Source organism: Desmodus rotundus, chromosome 2, assembly GCF_022682495.2.
Source record: "Desmodus rotundus isolate HL8 chromosome 2, HLdesRot8A.1, whole genome shotgun sequence".
Taxonomy (NCBI): domain Eukaryota; kingdom Metazoa; phylum Chordata; class Mammalia; order Chiroptera; family Phyllostomidae; genus Desmodus; species Desmodus rotundus.
In genome coordinates, this window is record NC_071388.1 from 104,784,236 (window position 1) to 104,802,705 (window position 18,470).

Below are 18,470 nucleotides of genomic sequence, written 5' to 3' on the forward strand. Positions count from 1 at the left end.
CCACAATTACGGCAGATTCAGCAGGAGACTACCGAACGCTACCGTATCTTTCTACAACAAAATACAGCAATGACAGAACTATCCACACTGTGTCCTGCATAGTTATGGAGGCCTTGTAGCTGAAAACATCAGTGGATGATGCACTGTTACGGGGAGATCTGCTGCTGGAGGGCCACAGGTTGTGCAACACTCTTGTATGGGGACAGTAGTTTTGCACAACCTGTGTGGCTCTGAAGCTACAGCCAAATTACAGCTCCCATCACCCCAACCTGTCCAAGCATGATGGGAATTGTAGTTTTTGCAACACCTGCAGGGCCACACTGACAGGTAACCCTGCAGAGGAATTTGACTATGTTAATGTTAATGGGGGACACACCAGCCACGTGATGGAGACACTTAGGGGGGTGCTGCAGGCTTTCTACTCCTAACATGCCTGCACTGCCTGTACCCTCCTCCCTAGCACTACAGTATGCTGCAGCAGGGACTCTGCTTCTGCCTCCCTTGATTCACACTGCTGGGACACCCCCTCCTCCCAGCCCAGGGTCCGCAGCTTTGCGCCACTCCTGACACCACTGGCTTCCTGCAGTGGTGATCCTGCTCCTGCCTCCTGTGACCCCACTCCACAACCACTGCTCCCCCCACCCCAGCGAGCTAGGTAAGCTACACTCAGACTGTAAGATGAACCCCCATATCCCTCCCAAATTTTGGCAGGGGGTGCGTCTTATAGTCCGAAAATACGGTGAGCGAAAGAGAAAAATCACATGATCATAGCAATAGATGAAGAAAAAGCATTTGATAAGGTACAGCACCCATTCATGATAAAAACACTCAGCAAAGTGGGAATAGAGGGAGCATTCCTCAACATCATAAAGGCCATATATGAGAGACCTACAGCCAACATCATACTCAATGGACAAAAACTAAAATCTTTCAGGAAGAAGACAAGGTTGTACACTTTAACCACTTCTATTCAACATAGTAATGGAAGTCGTAGCCACAGCAATCTGACAAGAAAAAGAAATAAAAGCCATCAAAATTGGAAGGAGTAAACAAAACTGTCATTGTTTGCAGAAGACATGATAGTATACATAACACATCATATAGACTCCACCAAAAAACTGCTGGACCTAATAAATGAATTTGGCAAAACAGTGGGATACAACGTCAATATCCAGAAATCAAAGGCAGTTTCATATACCAACAATGAAATATCAGAAACAGAAGTCAGGAAAAAAAATTCCATTTGATATAGCAACAACAAAAATAAAATACCTAGGAATAAACCTAACCAAGGGGGTAAAACACCCGTCCTGAGAAAACCACACAACACTGAAAAAAGAAATTAAGGATACACCAACAACTGGAAACATATACTGTGTTCATGGACCGGAAGAATTAACATCATCAAAACGTCCATACTACCCAAAGCAATTTATAGATTCAATGCAATACCTATTAAAGTACCAATGGCATATTTCACAGAAATAGAACTCTTCAAAAATTTATATGGAGCCGTAAACAACTGTGAATAGCTGCAGCAATTTTGAGAAGGAAGAGTAAAGTAGGAGGGATCACAATATCTGATATAAAAATGTATTACAAGGCCAGTGTAATCAAAACAGTGTGGTACTGGCATAAAAACAGGCACATAGACCAATGGAATAGAACAGAGAGCCCAGAAATAAACTCAAGTCTTTACGGTCAATTAATATTTGACAAAGGGGGCAGGAGCATAAAATGGAGCAAAAACAGCCTCTTCAACAGATGGTGTTAGGAGATCTGGACAGCTACGTGCAAAAAAATGAAACTCGATCACCAACTTACGCCATACACGAAAATAAACTCAAGATGGATAAAAGACTTAAACAGAAGTCGTAACACCATAAAAGTCCTTGAGGAAAACATTGGCAGGAAAATCTCAGACACTCCACATAGCAACATCCTCACAGACATGTCCCCTAAAGCAAGGGACATAAAGGAAAAAATAAACATGTGGGACCTCTTCAAAATAAAAACTTCTGCATGGCTAAAGGAAACAACATTAAAATGAAAAAAGAGAACCAACCGTAGGGAAAAACATACTTGCCAATGATACCTCAGACAAGGGTTTGATCTCCAAAGTATATAAAGAACTCACACGACTCCACTCCAGGAAGACAAACAACCCAATTAAAAAATGGGCAAAGGACTTGAACAGACACTTCTCCAAGGAAGACATACAGAGGGCCCAGAGACATATGAAAAGATGCTCAGCATCACTAGCCATCAGAGAGATGCAAATTAAAACCACAATGAGGTACCATCTCACACCAGTCAGAGTGGCCAACATAAACAAATCCACAAACAAATGTTGGAGAGGATGCGGAGAAAAGGGAACCCTCGTGCACTGTTGGTGGGAATGCAGACTGGTGAGGCCACTGTGGAAAACAGTATGGAATTTCCTCAGAAAAATAAAAATGGAACTGCCCTTTGACCCAGCAATTCTGCTGCTACAATTATATCCTAAGAGCCCTGAAACACCAATCCAAAAGAACCTATGCACCCCAATGTTCATAGCAGCACAATTAACAATAGCCAAGTAGTGGAATCAACCTATGTGCCATCAGTAAATGAATGGATCAAAGAACTCTGGTTCATTTACACAATGGAATTCTATGCAGCAGAAAGAAAGAAGGAGCTCCTACACTTTGTGACAGCATGGATGGAACTGAAGAACATTATGCTAAGTGAAAGAAGCCAGGCAGTAAAAGACAAATACCATGTGATCTCACCATTAATAGGAACCTAATCAACAAAACAAAGAAGCAAGTGAAGTATAGCCAAAGACATTGAAATTGACAACAGGCTAACAGGTTTGCAGGAACAATTATAAAGGACATATGGACAATAACAAGGGGGGGTTAAAACGGGGGAGGGAGATGGGGAGGGCTGGTGTTGGGGAGGGGTGAAGGGAAAAGGCAGAAAACTATACTTGAACAACAATAAAAAAAAAAAAAACGAAGAAAGAGAGAAAGGGAAAACAGAGGAAAATAGTTTAACAATAAAATGGCACTACATATGTATCTATCAATAATTACCTTAAATGTAAGTGGCTTAAATGCTGTGACCAAATGACAGAGGATAGCTGAATGGTTATGAAAACAAGACCCATATATATGCTGCCTCAAAGAGACCCATCTTGGATTGAAAGATCCACAAGGACTAAAAGTAAAGGGATGGAAAAAGATACTACACGCAAATGAAAAGGAAAAAAAAAACGGGGTAGCAATACTTATATCTGATAAAATAGACTTTAAAACCGAGCCTATCGTAAGCGACAAATGAAGACAATACATAGGCTAAATGGAACAATCCAACAGGAGAATATAATGCTAGTAAACATCTATGATCCCAACATAGAAGCACCTAAATATGTGAAGTTAATCTTGACATACATAAAGGTAGAGATCAATAGAAATACAGTCATAGTTCAGGGTTTTAACACCCCATTGACTTTGATGGATAGATTTTCCAGACAGAAGATCAATAAGGAGACAGCACCCTTAAACCACACACTAAATCAAATGGATTTAATTGGTATCTTCAGAGCACTTCACCTCAAAGCATCAGAATATACATAATTTTCAAGTGCAAACGGAACATCTTCTAGGATAGACCACATGCTAGGACACAAAACCAGTCTCAATAAATTCAAGAAGACTGAAATCATATCAAGCATCTTCTCTAACCACAATGCTATGAAACTAGAAATCAATCACAAGAACACTGAAAAACATGCAAAGTAGAAGCTTCCACATCTAACATGTTAAGTAACATGTTATTAAACGATAACATGGGTCAACAACGAGATCAAGGAAGAAATGCAAAGATACCCTGAATCAAATGAAAATGAGGATACAACAATCCAAAATCTGTGGGATAGTGGAAAGCAATCCTAAGTTGGAAATTCATAGCATTACAGGCCTATCTCAAGAAACAAGAAAAAGCTCAAACAATCTAACTTCACAGTTAAAGGAACTTGAACTGGAACAAGAAACAAAGCCCAAAGTGAGTAGAAGAAAGGAAATAATACTGATCAGAGTAGAGAAATCTAAAAGAGTAATAGAAAAGATCAATAAACCCGACCAAGATGGAGGCGTAGGTAGACATACTGCGCCTCCTTGCACAACCAAAAGAAGGAAAACAACAATTTAAAAACAAAAAACAACGAGAACTGACAGAAAATCTAACCGCACGGAAGTCTGAAACCAAGGAGATAAAGAAGATACATTCATTCAGACTGGTAGGAGGGGCGGAGAGGGGCAGCCAGGGTAGAGAGGACTTGCCACAACGCAGGCTGGACCCCGAGAGGTGGCGGATTGCGGAACAAACAAGGCAGGCAGTGTGACAGCTAGCAGATCCCGAGGCCCCACATTCGCGCATAGATAAACCAGGAGGACCAGCAGGCGAGCAAAGCATACTGCTCAACCCAGGGCTCCAAGGCAGGGAAATAAAGCCTCAAACCTCTGATTGAAAACACCTGTGGGGGTTGAGGCAGCAGCAGGAGAAACTCCCAGCCTCACAGGAAAGGTCACTGGAGAGACCCAGAGGGGCCTAGAGCGTGCAAAAGCCCATCCACTCAGGAATCAGCACCAGAGGGCCCCATTTGATTGTGGGTAGCAAAGGGAGTGACTGAAATCAAGCAGAGAATGGAGCAGGCGCCAGTGCTCCCTCTCGGCCCCCCGCCCCCGCCCAGCCCAGCAACAAGCGTTACCCGGCCCTGGTGAACACCTAAGGCCCCACCCCTTTTCTTAACAAGCGAGCCAAGACAAAAAAAAAATGGCCCTAATGAAAGAACAGATCAAAGCTCCAGAAATAATACAACTAAGCAGCGAACAGATAGCCAACCTATCAGATGCACAGTGCAAAACACTGGTAATCAGGATGCTCACAGAATTGGTTGAATTTGGTCACAAATTAGATGAAAAAATGAAGGCTATGCTAAGAGAAACAAAGGAAAATGTACAGGGAACCAATAGTGATGCGAAGGAAACTGGGACTCAAATCAATGGTGTGGACCAGAAGGAAGAAAGAAACATCCAACCAGAAAATAAGGAACAAACAATAATTAAGAAAAATGAGGAGAGGCTTAGGAACCTCCAGGACATCTTGAAACGTTCTAACATCCGAATTGTAGGGGTACCAGAAGGAGAAGAGGAAGAACAAAAACTTGAAAACTTATTTGAACAAATAATGAAGGAGAACTTCCCCAATCTGGCAAAGGAAATAGACTTCCAGGAAGTCCAGGAAGCTCAAGAGAGTCCCAAAGAAGCTGGACCCAAGGAGGAACACACCAAGGCACATCATAATTACATTCCCCAAGATGAAACAGAAGGAGAGAGTCTTAGAAGCAGAAAGAGAAAAGGACACAGTTACCTACAAAGGACTTCCCATAAGACTGTCAGCTGATTTCTCCAAAGAGACCTTACAGGCAAGGAGGGGTTGGAAAGAAGTATTCCAAGTCATGAAAGGCAAGGACCTACATCCAAGATTACTGTATCCAGCAAAGCTACCATTTAGAATGTAAGGGCAGATAAAGTGCTTCTCAGATAAGGTCACGTTCAAGGAGTTCATCATCCCCAAACCTTTATTATATGAAATGTTAAAGGGATTTATCTAAGAAAAAGAAGATCAAAAATAGGAACAGTAAAAATGGCAGCAAACTCACAATTATTAACAATCATACCTAAAACAAAAACAAAAGCAAACTAAGCCAACAACTAGAACAGGAACAGAACCACAGAAATGGAGCTTACATGGAGGGTTATCCAGAGGGGAGTGGCAGGGGGAGAGAGGAGGGAAAGGTACAGAAAATAAGTAGCATAAATGGTAGGTAGAAAATAGGGGGAGGGTAAGAATAATTTAGGAAATGTAGAAGCCAAAGAACTTATAAATATGACCCATGGACATGAACTATAGGGGGGGAATGTGGGAGGGAGGGGGGTGGGCAGGATGGAGTGGAGTGAAGGGGGGGGAAATGGGACAACTGTAATAGCATAATCAATAAATATATTAACCCTCTCCCCAAAAAACCAAAACCAAAACAAAATAGATTAATGAATCCAAGAGCTGTTTTTTGAAAAGATAAACAAGACTGACAAACTTTTAACCAGACTCATCAAGGAAAAAAAGAGGACACAGCCCTGGCTGGTATGGCTTAGTGGACTGAGTGCTGGCCTGAGAACCAAAGGGTTGCCGGTTTGATTCCCAGCCAGGGTACATGCCTGGGTTGGGGGCCAGGATCCCAGTAAGGGGCACACATGAGAGGCAACCACTCACTGATGTTTCTCTTCCTCTCTTTCTCTCCCTTACCTTCCCCTCTCTCTAAGAATAAATAAATAAAATCTTTAAAAAAGAGGATACAAATAATTAATATCAAAAAAGGAAAGAGGAGATACAAAAACTGACACCAAAGACATACAAAATATTTTAAGAAAATATTATGAATAACTATAAGCCAACTATCTTTCTGTACCTTCTGCTTACTTTTACTGTGAACCTAAAATTGCTCTAAAATGTAAAATCTATTTAAAAAAGTCTATGCCCTGACACAAGCTCAGATCTGTCAAACCAATTTATAATTATCCTTTTTAAATATACCCATAAAGCAAAAGCACCATACAGGTAAAATTAAAAAAAAATAAGCAAAACCTAACTATTGGTTCATTTAAATAATAATAAATATCACAGGTTGTAATTCTAGCAAGAGCTAAGAACAGAAAATCATTAGGCCATTCCTGATCCAGGTAAGCAACACATTTCAATTGTAGAATCTGAAAACACAACACATCTTAATTGTTTGCATCATTATCAAAAGACAAACAAAGCAGTATTTAATTTGCTTGAGGCTTTAACTATGATAAAGTTACAAAACATTTCAAAATTTAGCTGTAACATTTATGTAATTAAAGAACAATTATTTAATTATCTATTAATTTCTTCTTTCATTATATTATTGAGTGTCTTCTATGCACAAAGCATAATACATAGTGGGAGTAAAAAAAAAAAGAGTGCCTGGATCATTAGTTCAAATTATTACAATGGCCTGACAGGTAACCTAAAAAAGTAAAGTGACCTAAGTGAAAGATAACACATCACTGGAACTGGTATACTGGAAAAAATGTATGCTTTATGAAAAGGAGGCAGAACCTATACACTTCTCTCTCTTTGTAAACATACAAAAAGAAAAACATCTCCAATGTCTGTTGATAGTACAGTGCTTGGAAGTACGGTGTATTTTTGGTTTTATAGGTTTGCGGTGTCCAATAGCACTTGTTTCTGTGCAGTTTCTATATAAGACGTTCTTTTGCATTTGAGCCGCATAACTTTCTACCAATGGCTCTTGACTTTGACAATTCAAAGTCCTTCCTAGGAGATACGCCTTAGAGCAATAGACACTCAAGTGAACCTCCACAGTCACTGGATCTTTTAAAGTCCAGAGTTTACTGATTTTGACTGAAATTTCTTTGCTGCATTATCAAGTCTGGCTGGAACAACAAAACAAAACAATCACACAGCTGGACAAGACAGTCCGTCAACTGCCCAAGCTAGAAAACGTACTTTTTTCTCTGCCATATTGAGAGACTTTGCATTTACTCAATGGATCCTTTCTGGAGTGGCCATTTTCACATGTAAGGCATAGTATGTCACACAGCAGGGACCAAAAATTAATGTTTCTAACAGAGAAATGACAGCTGCAAAGAAGAATCAGATAATACAATGCCACTTCCAAAGTCAAAATCCTAGGTTAAAAGATTCCCTAGAGAACTACAAAATAAAGGAGCCTAATTTGTTGACCTTTGATATCAAGATGAATTCCCAAGCCCTCCAAGGTTTGGAAGAGAAGCAACTGAAAGCAGTTTAAGTAAAAGTAGTAAGATGTATGTGGCCAAGTGAGAAGTTTAAAAGTGAGATGACATACAATGCAAAAGCATGAGCATTTTAATGTCAGCAAAGAAATTATGTTCTCTGTTAGATCAATGAACATTTTTTTTTCTTTCAGTAGTAAGCCTACTTATATTCCTGGGTAACATACTTTGGTTATTACCCACATTTTGGGTACAAAATGAGCATGGCCCTATCTGAGATTTATGGTTGTAACTCTAACTATAATGTTGTGCTTTTCAGGAAGTAGGAATGGAGGAAGACAGCAAGATGAACCATGATTAGGATTCTGCCAATGAAACAGGAGGCAAGAGAGACAATATGTTCAAAGAAGTGAATGAATATCACGACAAACTATGGAAGCTTAAAAACAAAGTAGACAGATAAAGACACAGGCAACCAAGTAATAGTGTCAAATTATTAAAGGTCAAAATGAGGATGAATTTTAGAATACGAATAAGTGAAATGAGGAGTGTAGTCAGACAACGAGATGATTTAAATCAAGATTTTAGAGGTGGTGAAGGTATTGATGATAAGATGTAAATTATTATCTTGGAAGCAACTACCGGAGCTGTAGTAGAGAGCAGGATAACTAAAGAGATCAGAAAACAAATTCTCCAGGCTGTTGAATCAATTGCCAGTGTGGATTTTAATTGAACATTGCTAAGAATGACAACATGAAGAGTAGTAGTAGCAAGGAGGACAATGCGATCTTCAGTGACTAAAGACAAAATGATGAGGACACTAGATGACTAACATAAGAACAGGCAGTAAGGTGAATAGTCTGATAGTTAAAAATCCTTTATGTAAGAAGTTTTTAAATACAAGTTTAAAAAAACACAAATTCATAAGCTGCATATGTTGTATGAACATGATTTGGAAGTTTACAACAAAAATCATAATTGTAGTTGCCTAAGAAGAGAAGGAAATGGAAATAGACTGTTATGATAAAGTTAAACTAGCAAGGTAAATTTAAACTTTTTCATATGTTCTAGAGTACAGCGATTTCCAACTGGTGTGCTGTGGCACACTGGTGTACAGCAGGAATTTTTAGAACATGCAATACCTATTTATTCAGGGGCACTGACCTCTTTTCCCTTAGACTGTCAAGTGAAAAAAAAATAACAACAGCCCTAGCCAGTGTGGCTCAGTTGGTTGGAGCATCGTCCAGTAAACTGAGGGTTGTGGATTCCATTCCTGGTCAAGGGCACATGCCTGGGTTGCGGGTTTGGTCCCTAGTAAGGGTGCATGCGAGAGGCAACCAATCGATATTTCTCTCTTACATTGATGTTACTCTCCCTCCCTCTCTCCCTTCATTCCCCTCTCTCTAAAATCAGTAAGTATGCCCTTGGGTGAGGATTAAAAATATACCTACATCTCTTAATTCTGTGTATGTACTATAAAAAAAAATGACAATAGCCAACACAACAATAGCCATCCAGCGTTTATACCCTGTCTTAAACCGCAAAATATATAGGTTACATAACAGAGTTACATCTTAATTGGTCGTGCTGCATAATAAGGTTGTACCTCATTTGTTAATTCTTGGTACCAGAAATCCTCATATACAAGTATAGGCACCTGATTTTTTAAAAAGTCACTTTGAAGCAAAAAGGGTAATTTCTATTATTATCTTTTTTGTAAATCTAAATCAATCAAAATTATACCTATTTTTTTGGTCAGTTTGGCAAAAAATACATTTTTTTGGTGTGCCACAGAACTTAGGAATTAGTTTATGTGTGCTTTGAGATGAAAAAGGTTGAAAATTGCTATTCTATTAGTTCAATAACAGATGCCTATAGGGAAAACAACAAATCATTATTTAATTACTATTCTTTAAGACTAGCCCTTCCATTTTTAAAATGTCATATTAATATAAATAAAAAGGGATAATTCAATTAAAAAATAAATTTTTTCAGTTCAACATATGTGTAGGAAGCAGCATGGCTATTTGTATATTTGGCCATAAATGGGACACCAATTCTTAATTCGTGGAACTGTCACAAATTTGCACATAGTTGTCTCTTTTTATCCTGATCTTCCTACACTCCCCCTTCCCTTTGGAAACCATCAGCTGGTTCTCTGTTTCTGTTTTGTTTATTCATTTGTTTTTCTTAAGATTCCACATATAAGTGAAATCATATAGTATTTGTCTTTCTCTGACTTATTTCACTTAGCACAATATTCTATAGGTCTATCCATGTTATTGTACATGGCAAAATAGCATTCTTTTTTATTGCTGAGTAATGCATAATTGTTTTAAATAGATAAGGTAACATAATAAGACTGATACTTAAATTGGTGAATAATCTTACTATTGAATTTGCATCTCTAATCACAAATTAAAATACATAAGCCCTCACACAAAGTTTGAGTGCAAGATCAACTATAAGTAAGAATTTTAAACATGTACCGAAGTTTTTTTCTGACACAAATGAAATACAACATCATTCCTGTCCATTAAAGAGACTGAATGCTATTAACAAAATAATTTAGTTATACTTGAGTAAATAAGGACTCAATGAGCAGATATAAAAGATGTATTACTTGAGGACAGCATATACATTTATTTTATTTTATTATTAAAATTTTTTTTTAAATCCTCACCCAACGACATTTTGTCATTGATTTTAGAGAGAGGAAGAGAGAGAGAGAAACACTGATGTGAGACAGAAGCACTGACTGGTTGCCTCCTGTACGCACGTGGATCAAGGATCAAACTGGCAACCTACAGCAACCATGACTGTGAATTGAACCCGCAATCTTTTGGTTATGGCACAATGCTCCAACCAACTGAGCCACACCAGCCAGGACTACATTTCAAAATCTAATTTGTAATTTACAGTGATTAGTGATGGTAATGAAGTCTGACAAGTTTAAAATTGGAAATACTGGTACTTATAAAATCACAAAAATCTCTACAATTTAAAAAAGGAACACTTGGAAAAGCAGATTATAAGGAGTACATTTAAGATCTTTACATTACACATGGGTGCTTCTAATATCAACTCTGCATTAAACAAATAAAACTCATTTTTTTCAATCAACACAAACACACTAAAATATATTTGAATCTCATCTCAGCTTGTACATTAAAAAAAGTGACAATCAAATAGGAAACATTATATAAGTGTTTTCATAACAATTCAGTTCTAGGCAATACAACTTTATTGTACACAGATATATAGTTAGGCAGTACACTAGGAGCTTGAAGTACAGAAATAGTATCTGTGTGTATAGTTGAGAGTATAGAAAAGACCAAGTTTTAGAAATACTGTATTTTAAATTAGTGTTTTCCAAAGTGTGGGCCATGAACCAGTAGCACTAGAAGTGTTAGAATTATCTTGCTTGCTAAAAGAATCAATTTCTGTTAATGGGGAAAAAGTACAAAAAAACCCAAACAAACAAAAACTACTAAAAAAGATTTTTAGGCCTGGCTGCTGTGGCTCAGTTGTTGAGTACTGGCCTCCAAATCAAAGGGTCATTGGTTCAATTCCCAGTTGAGGGCACACACCTGGGTTGCAGGCAAGGTCCCCAGTAGGGGGCGCATGAGAGGCAACTACACATTGCTGTTTCTCTCCCTTTCTTTCTCTCTCCATTCCCTTTTCTAAAAATAAATAAAATCTTAAAAAAAATTTCTTTAAGCCTATTAGGCCAGAATGTTTAACAGTTCCATTAAAATTATTTATATATTGCTTAAATTTTATACTGTGAAACTTTTATTAAAATACCTAACATTTAAGATATAATAACATGGATTAAAGCAAAGAGACTTACAGTTGGTGATATCAGGTGGTGTGTAGCCATCATTCATATACATACTTGTGGGTTTTGCTACCTTCAAGTAAACAAAATCAGATGTGTTCTTTAAAGCAGTCACTGCTTCTTCATGAGTAACTTCTTCTAAACACACACTATTCACCTAAAAGAAAATCCCCAAGACAATTATTTTAAAACATTTTCACTTGCTTTCTGCTTTTTGGTGATAAACAATTACATATATAAGTATGGAAAATATGGGACTGACTGATTTAAGGAATATAAAGGCATGTGGAAAGAAAATACCCATTTTTATTGTCTATATTAGGAAGTTGTTTATGTATATTATTGAAATAGTCAATCTTGATTTCAACCCCTATACCCTCCCAATGTCCAAGGCTGAACCTCCTTCCATGTAGGCATTTTAGGAATGTGTGTAGGTATATTTGAGGTTTCTTTAAAAAAGAAAATGAGACCATATTAAGGGTTTTGTTCTGCAACTGGATTTTGACTATAATGTATCTTAGAGATCATTCCATTTTGGGTCACAAAGGATTGCCTCATTTAAAAAACTGTCACACAGTAACTCATTGTACAGTTCTATAATAACTTATAAAGCCATTCCAATCTTAACAGATATTTAAACCATTCTAAGTAAATGGATTTAGTAATTTATACCCACAGAATGAGTGCCCATCTACTGAGACCATTACAAACACTGAATATTATCAATTTATTAAAAGGCTACAAAATGATGCATGTTTTAATTTGTACATCAATATTTAAATTTATATTTCCATTTTTAATAGCTTGAGATTTTTTTCAATTATTTATCAGTAGCCATTCATGTATCTTCTGTGCAAAAAGAGAATTTTTAGGTAGTGGTGTATCCTGCAACCTTGCTAAACATCCTATTTGTACTAGTAGGTTCCTTAGGATCTTTTTTTTTTTAAATATATTTATTGATTATGCTATTACAGTTGTCCCATTTGCCCCCCCACTCCACTCCATCCTGCCCACCCCCCTCCCTCCCACATCCCCCCCCCTATAGTTCATGTCCATGGGTCATACTTATAAGTTCTTTGGCTTCTACAGTTCCTACACTATTTTTACCCTCCCCCTGTCTATTTTCCACCTATCATTTATGCTACTTATTCTCTGTACCTTTACCCCCTTCTCCCCCTCCCACTCCCTTATTGACAACCCTCATGTTCTAGTTGTTTGCCTAGTTTGCTCTCGTTTTTGTTTTATGTGTGGTCATTAATAACTGTGAGTTTGCTGTCATTTTTACTGTTCCTATTTTTGATCTTCTTTTTCTTAGGTAACTCCCTTTAACATTTCATATAAGGGCTTGGTGATGATGAGCTTCTTTAACTTGACCTTATCTGAGAAGCACTTGATCTTCCCTTCCATTCTAAATGATAGCTTTGCTGGATACAGTAATCTTGGATGTAGGTCCTTGCGTTTAATCTTGGGTAACGTAATGCTGATGTGCCTTGGTGTGTTCCTCCTTGGGTCCAGCTTCTTTGGGACTCTCTGAGCTTCCTGGACTTCCTGGAAGTCTATTTCCTTTGCCAGATTAGGGAAGTTCTCCTTCATTATTTGTTCAAATAAGTTTTCAATTTTTTGTTCTTCCTCTTCTCCTTCTGGCACCCCTACAATTCGGATGTTGGAACGTTTCAAGGTGTCCTGGGGAGGTTCCTAAGCCTCTCCTCATTTTTCCGAATTCTTGTTTCTTCATTCTTTTCTGGTTGGATGTTTCTTTCTTCCTTCTGGTCCACACTGTTGATCTGAGTCCCAGTTTCCTTCGCATCACTTTGGTTCCCTGTATATTTTCCTTTGTTTCTCTTAGCATAGATTTCATTTTCTCATCTGGTTTTCGAACAGGTTCAACCAATTCTGTGAGCATCTTGATAACCAGTGTTTTGAACTGTGCATCTGATAGGTTGGCTATCTCTTCCTCGCTTAGTTGTATTTTTTCTGGAGCTTTGAAGTGTTCTGTCATTTGGGCCATTTTTTTTTTTTTTTTGTCTTGGCGCGTCTGTTACTTTAAGGGGTGGAGCCTTAGGTGTGCACCGGGGCAGGGTAACGCTGGTCACTGTGCTGTGACGCTGTACGTGGGGGAGGGGCCAAGTGGGAGCAATGGCGCCCGCCTCACTCTCCTCCGGATTTCAATCTTTCACTCCGATACCCACAATGAAACTGGGCCACTCTGGTGCTGGTTCCCGAGTAAGTGGGCCTGTGCACACTCTAGGCCCCCGTGGGTCTCTCAAACAACCTCTCCCGTGAGGTTGGGAGTCTCTCCTGCTGCCGCCCCAAACCCCACAGGCGCTTTCAATCAGAGGTTTGAGGCTTTATTTCCCCGAGCTGGAGCCCTGGGTTGCATGGTCTGTTTCGCTCCCAGCTGTTAGTCCGGTTTATCTGTGGGCGAATGTGGTGCCGCAGGGTGACCTGCTGCTCTGCCTGCCCCGTTCTCTGCCACTCTGAGTCCGGCCCTCTGGGTTTATCTGTGCAAATGTGGGGTGCAGGGTCTGCTAGTGCTCGGACTGACTGCACCATTTGTCCCACACTCCGCCAGTCTCAGTCCTGCCACAGCCACGCGAGTCCTCTCCACCCTGGTGCCCGTCTCCGCCCCTCCTACCAGTCTGGATGAATGTTTATTTTCTATTTCCTTGGTGTCGGTTCCCCTTGTGTTCGATTCGCTGTCAGTTCTGGTTGTGCGAGGAGGCGCAGTGTGTCTACCTACACCGCCATCTTGGTTCTCCAGGATTTTTCTTCCTTTTTTTTTTTTTTTCATCTGTCTCTCTTTTTTTTTTTTATTGTTATTCAATTACAGTTGTATGCCTTTTCTCCCCATCCCTCCACCCCACTCCAGCTGAACCCACCTCCCTCCCCCCTCTCCACCCTGCCCCTTGGTTTTGTCCATGTGTCCTTTATAGTAGTTCCTGTAATCCCCTCTACCCACTGTCCCCGCCCCCACCCCCCACCCCCGCCCTGGCTATTGTTAGATTGTTCTTAACTTCAATGACTCTGGTTATAATTTGTTTGCTTTTTCCTTCTATTGCTTATGTTCCAGTTAAAGGTACGATCATATGGTATTTGTCCCTCACTTCCTGGCTTGTTTCACTTAGCATAATGCTCTCCAGTTTCATCCATGCTGTTGCAAAGGCTATAAGCTCCTTCTTTCTCTCTGCTCCGTAGAATTCCATTGTGTAAATATACCATAGTTTTTGGATCCACTCGTTTGCTGATGGGCACTTCGGTTGCTTCCAGTACTTGGCTATTGTAAATTGTGCTGCTATGAACATTGGGGTGCACAGCTTCTTTTGGATTGGTGTTTCAGTGTTCTTAGGGTATAATCCCAGCAGTGGAATTACTGGGTCAAAGGGCAGTTCCATTTTTAGTTTTCTGAGGAAATTCCACACTGTTTTCCACAGTGGCCTCACCAGTCTGCATTCCCACCAACAGTGCACGAGGGTTCCCTTTTCTCCACATCCTCTCCAACATTTGTTTGTGGATTTGTTTATGTTGGCCATTCTGACTGGTGTGAGATAATACCTCATTGTGGTTTTAATTTGCATCTCTCTGATGGCTAGTGATGCTGAGCATCTTTTCATATGTCTCTGGGCCCTCTGTATGTCTTCCTTGGAGAAGTGTCTGTTCAAGTCCTTTGCCCATTTTTTAATTGGGTTGTTTGTCTTCCTGGAGTGGAGTCGTGTGAGTTCCTTATATATTTTGGAGATCAGGCCCTTGTCTGAGGTATCATTGGCAAATATGTTTTCCCATACTGTTGGTTCTCTTTGTAATTTGGTGCTGTTTTCTTTAGCCCTGCAGAAGCTTTTTATTTTGATGAGGTCCCGTTTGTTTATTCTTTCCTTTATGTCCCTTGCTTTAGGGGATGTGTCTGTGAGGATGTTGCTGCATGGAATGTCTGAGATTTTCCTGCCAATGTTTTCCTCAAGGACTTTTATGGTGTTACGACTTATATTTAAGTCTTTTATCCATCTTGAGTTTATTTTCGTGTATGGTGTAAGTTGGTGATCGAGTTTCATTTTTTTGCACGTAGCTGTCCAGATCTCCCAACACCATCTGTTGAAGAGGCTGTTTTTGCTCCATTTTATGCTCCTGCCTCCTTTGTCGAATATTAATTGATCGTATAGATTTGAGTTTATTTCTGGGCTTTCTATTCTGTTCCATTGGTCTATGTGCCTGTTTTTATGCCAGTACCAGGCTGTTTTGATTACAGTGGCCTTGTAATACAGTTTGATATCAGGTATTGTGATCCCTCCTGCTTTGTTCTTCTTTCTCAAAATTGCTGCTGCTATTTGAGGTCGTTTATGGTTCCATATGAATTTCTGAAATGTTTGTTCTATATCTGTGAAATATGTCATGGGTACTCTAATAGGGATTGCATTGAATCTATAAATTGCTTTGGGTAGTATGGCCATTTTGATGATGTTAATTCTTCCAATCCATGAACATGGTACATGCTTCCATTTGTTTGTATCTTCCTTAATTTCTTTCTTCAGTGTTGTGTAGTTTTCTGAGTACAGTTCTTTTACCTCCTTGGTTAGGTTTATTCCCAGGTACTTTATTTTTCTTGTTGCTATATCAAATGGGATTTTTTCCCTGATTTCTGTTTCTGCAAATTCGTTGTTGGTGTACAGGAATGCCTTTGATTACTGGGTATTGACTCTGTATCCAGCTGTTTTGCCAAATTCATTTATTAGGTCGAGTAGTTTTTGAGTGGAGTCTATAGGGTTTTCCATGTACACTATCATGTCGTCTGCAAACAGTGACAGTTTCATTTCCTCCTTTCCAATTTGGATGCCTTTTACTGCTTTTTCTTGTCTGATTGCTGTGGCTAGGACTTCCAATACTATGTTGAATAGGAGTGGTGAGAGAGGGCATCCATGTCTAGTTCCTGATCTTAGTGGGAAAGCTCTAAGTTTTTTCCCATTGAGTGTGATGTTGGCTGTAGGTCTCTCATATATGGCCTTAATTATGTTGAGGACTGCTCCCTTTATTCCCACTTTGCTGAGTGTTTTTATCAGAAATGGATGCTGTATCTTATCGAACGCTTTTTCCGCATCTATTGATACGATCATGTGATTTTTGTCTTTGCTGTTGTTGATGTGATGTATTATGTTTATTGATTTGCGAATATTGTACCATCCTTGCATCCCTGGGATGAATCCCACTTGGTCATGGTGGATGATCTTTTTAATATATTGCTGGATGCGGTTTGCTAATATTTTGTTGAGAATTTTAGCGTCTTTGTTCATCAGCGATATTGGCCTGAAGTTTTCTTTCTTCGTTGTGTCTTTATCTGGTTTTGGGATTAGGATGATGTTGGCTTCATAAAAAGAGTTTGGGAGTCTTCCATCAGTTTGGATTTTTTCGAATAGTCTGTGAAGGATAGGGGTTAGTTCTTCCTTAAATGTTTTGTAGAAATCTCCTGTGAAGCCATCTGGTCCAGGGCTTTTGTGTGATGGGAGTTTCTTGATGACTGCTTCAATTTCCTTTGCTGATATTGGTCTGTTCAGGTTTTCTGCTTCTTCTTCATTCAGTTGTGGAAGATTATATTTTTCTAGAAATGTGTCCATTTCATCTAGGTTTTCAAATTTCTTAGCATACAGGTCTTCATAGTAATTTCTTACAGTCCTTTGTATTTCTGTGGTATCAGTTGTAATCTCTCCTCTTTCATTTCTAATTGTGTTTATTTGGATCCTCTCTCTTTTCTTCTTGATGAGCCTACTTAAAGGCTTGTCGATTTTGTTTATCTTTTCAAAGAACCAGCTCCTGGATTCATTGATCCTTAGAATTGTGCTTTTAGTCTCTATGTCATTTAGTTCTGCTCTGATCTTGGTTATTTCCTTCCTTCTGCTTGCTCTGGGCTGTCTTTGTTGTTGTTCCTCCAGTTCTTGTAGGCATAGGGTTAGGTTGTTTGTTTGAACTGTTTCTAACTTCTTAAGGTAGGCCTGTATTGCTATGAACTTCCCACTCAGGACTGCCTTTGCTGTGTCCCATAGGTTTTGGGTTGTTGTGAGTTCATTTTCATTTGTTTCCAGGAAGTTTTTGATTTCTTCCCTAATCTCGTTCTTGACCCATTCATTGTTTAATAGCATGCTATTCAGTCTCCATGTTTTTGAGTGTTTTGGGTTTTTACCCTTGGGGTTGGTTTCTAGTTTCATACCCTTGTGGTCAGAGAAGATGCTTGATATGATTTCAATTTTCTTGAATTTGTTGAGGCTTGCTTTGTGTCCTATCATGTGGTCTATCTTTGAAAAAGTTCCATGAACACTTGAATAGAATGTGTATTTTGCTTCTTTGGGATGAAAAGCTCTGTATATATCAGTTAAGTCCATTTCCTCTAGGGTATTGTTAAGTGACACAATATCTTTGTTGATCTTTTGTTTGGAAGACCTGTCCATTTTTGATAGTGGGGTGTTAAAATCCCCTACTATAATTGTGTTGCTGTCAATATCTTTCTTGAAGTCCTCCAAGATTTTCTTTATGTATTTGGGTGCTCCTATGTTGGGTGCATATATATTTATAATGTTTATGTCTTCTTGGTGGATTCTTCCTTTGAGTATTATGAAGTGACCTTCTGGATCTCTCTTTATGGACCTTCTTTGGAAGTCTATTTTGTCTGATATGAGTATTGCTACCCCTGCTTTTTTTTCCTGTCCGTTTGCTTGGAAAATTTGTTTCCAGCCCTTCACTTTCAGTCTGTGTAAGTCTTTTGTCCTGAGATGGGTTTCTTGTAGGCAGCATATGTGTGGGTC

At 39.0% G+C, this 18,470-nt stretch overlaps 1 protein-coding gene across 8 annotated transcripts in view; it reads right to left on the reverse strand.

The window, feature by feature from the left end:
- DLG1 (discs large MAGUK scaffold protein 1) overlaps nucleotides 1-18,470 on the reverse strand; it is a 319,299-nt gene that overhangs the window by 142,381 nt on the left and 158,448 nt on the right. For all 8 annotated transcript variants that reach the window (XM_045185871.2, XM_024577978.3, XM_024577976.3 and 5 more), the window contains one exon: nucleotides 11,701-11,845. In XM_045185871.2, the coding sequence (XP_045041806.1) occupies nucleotides 11,701-11,845 (145 nt within the window). The remainder of the gene's footprint in view (nucleotides 1-11,700; nucleotides 11,846-18,470) is intronic.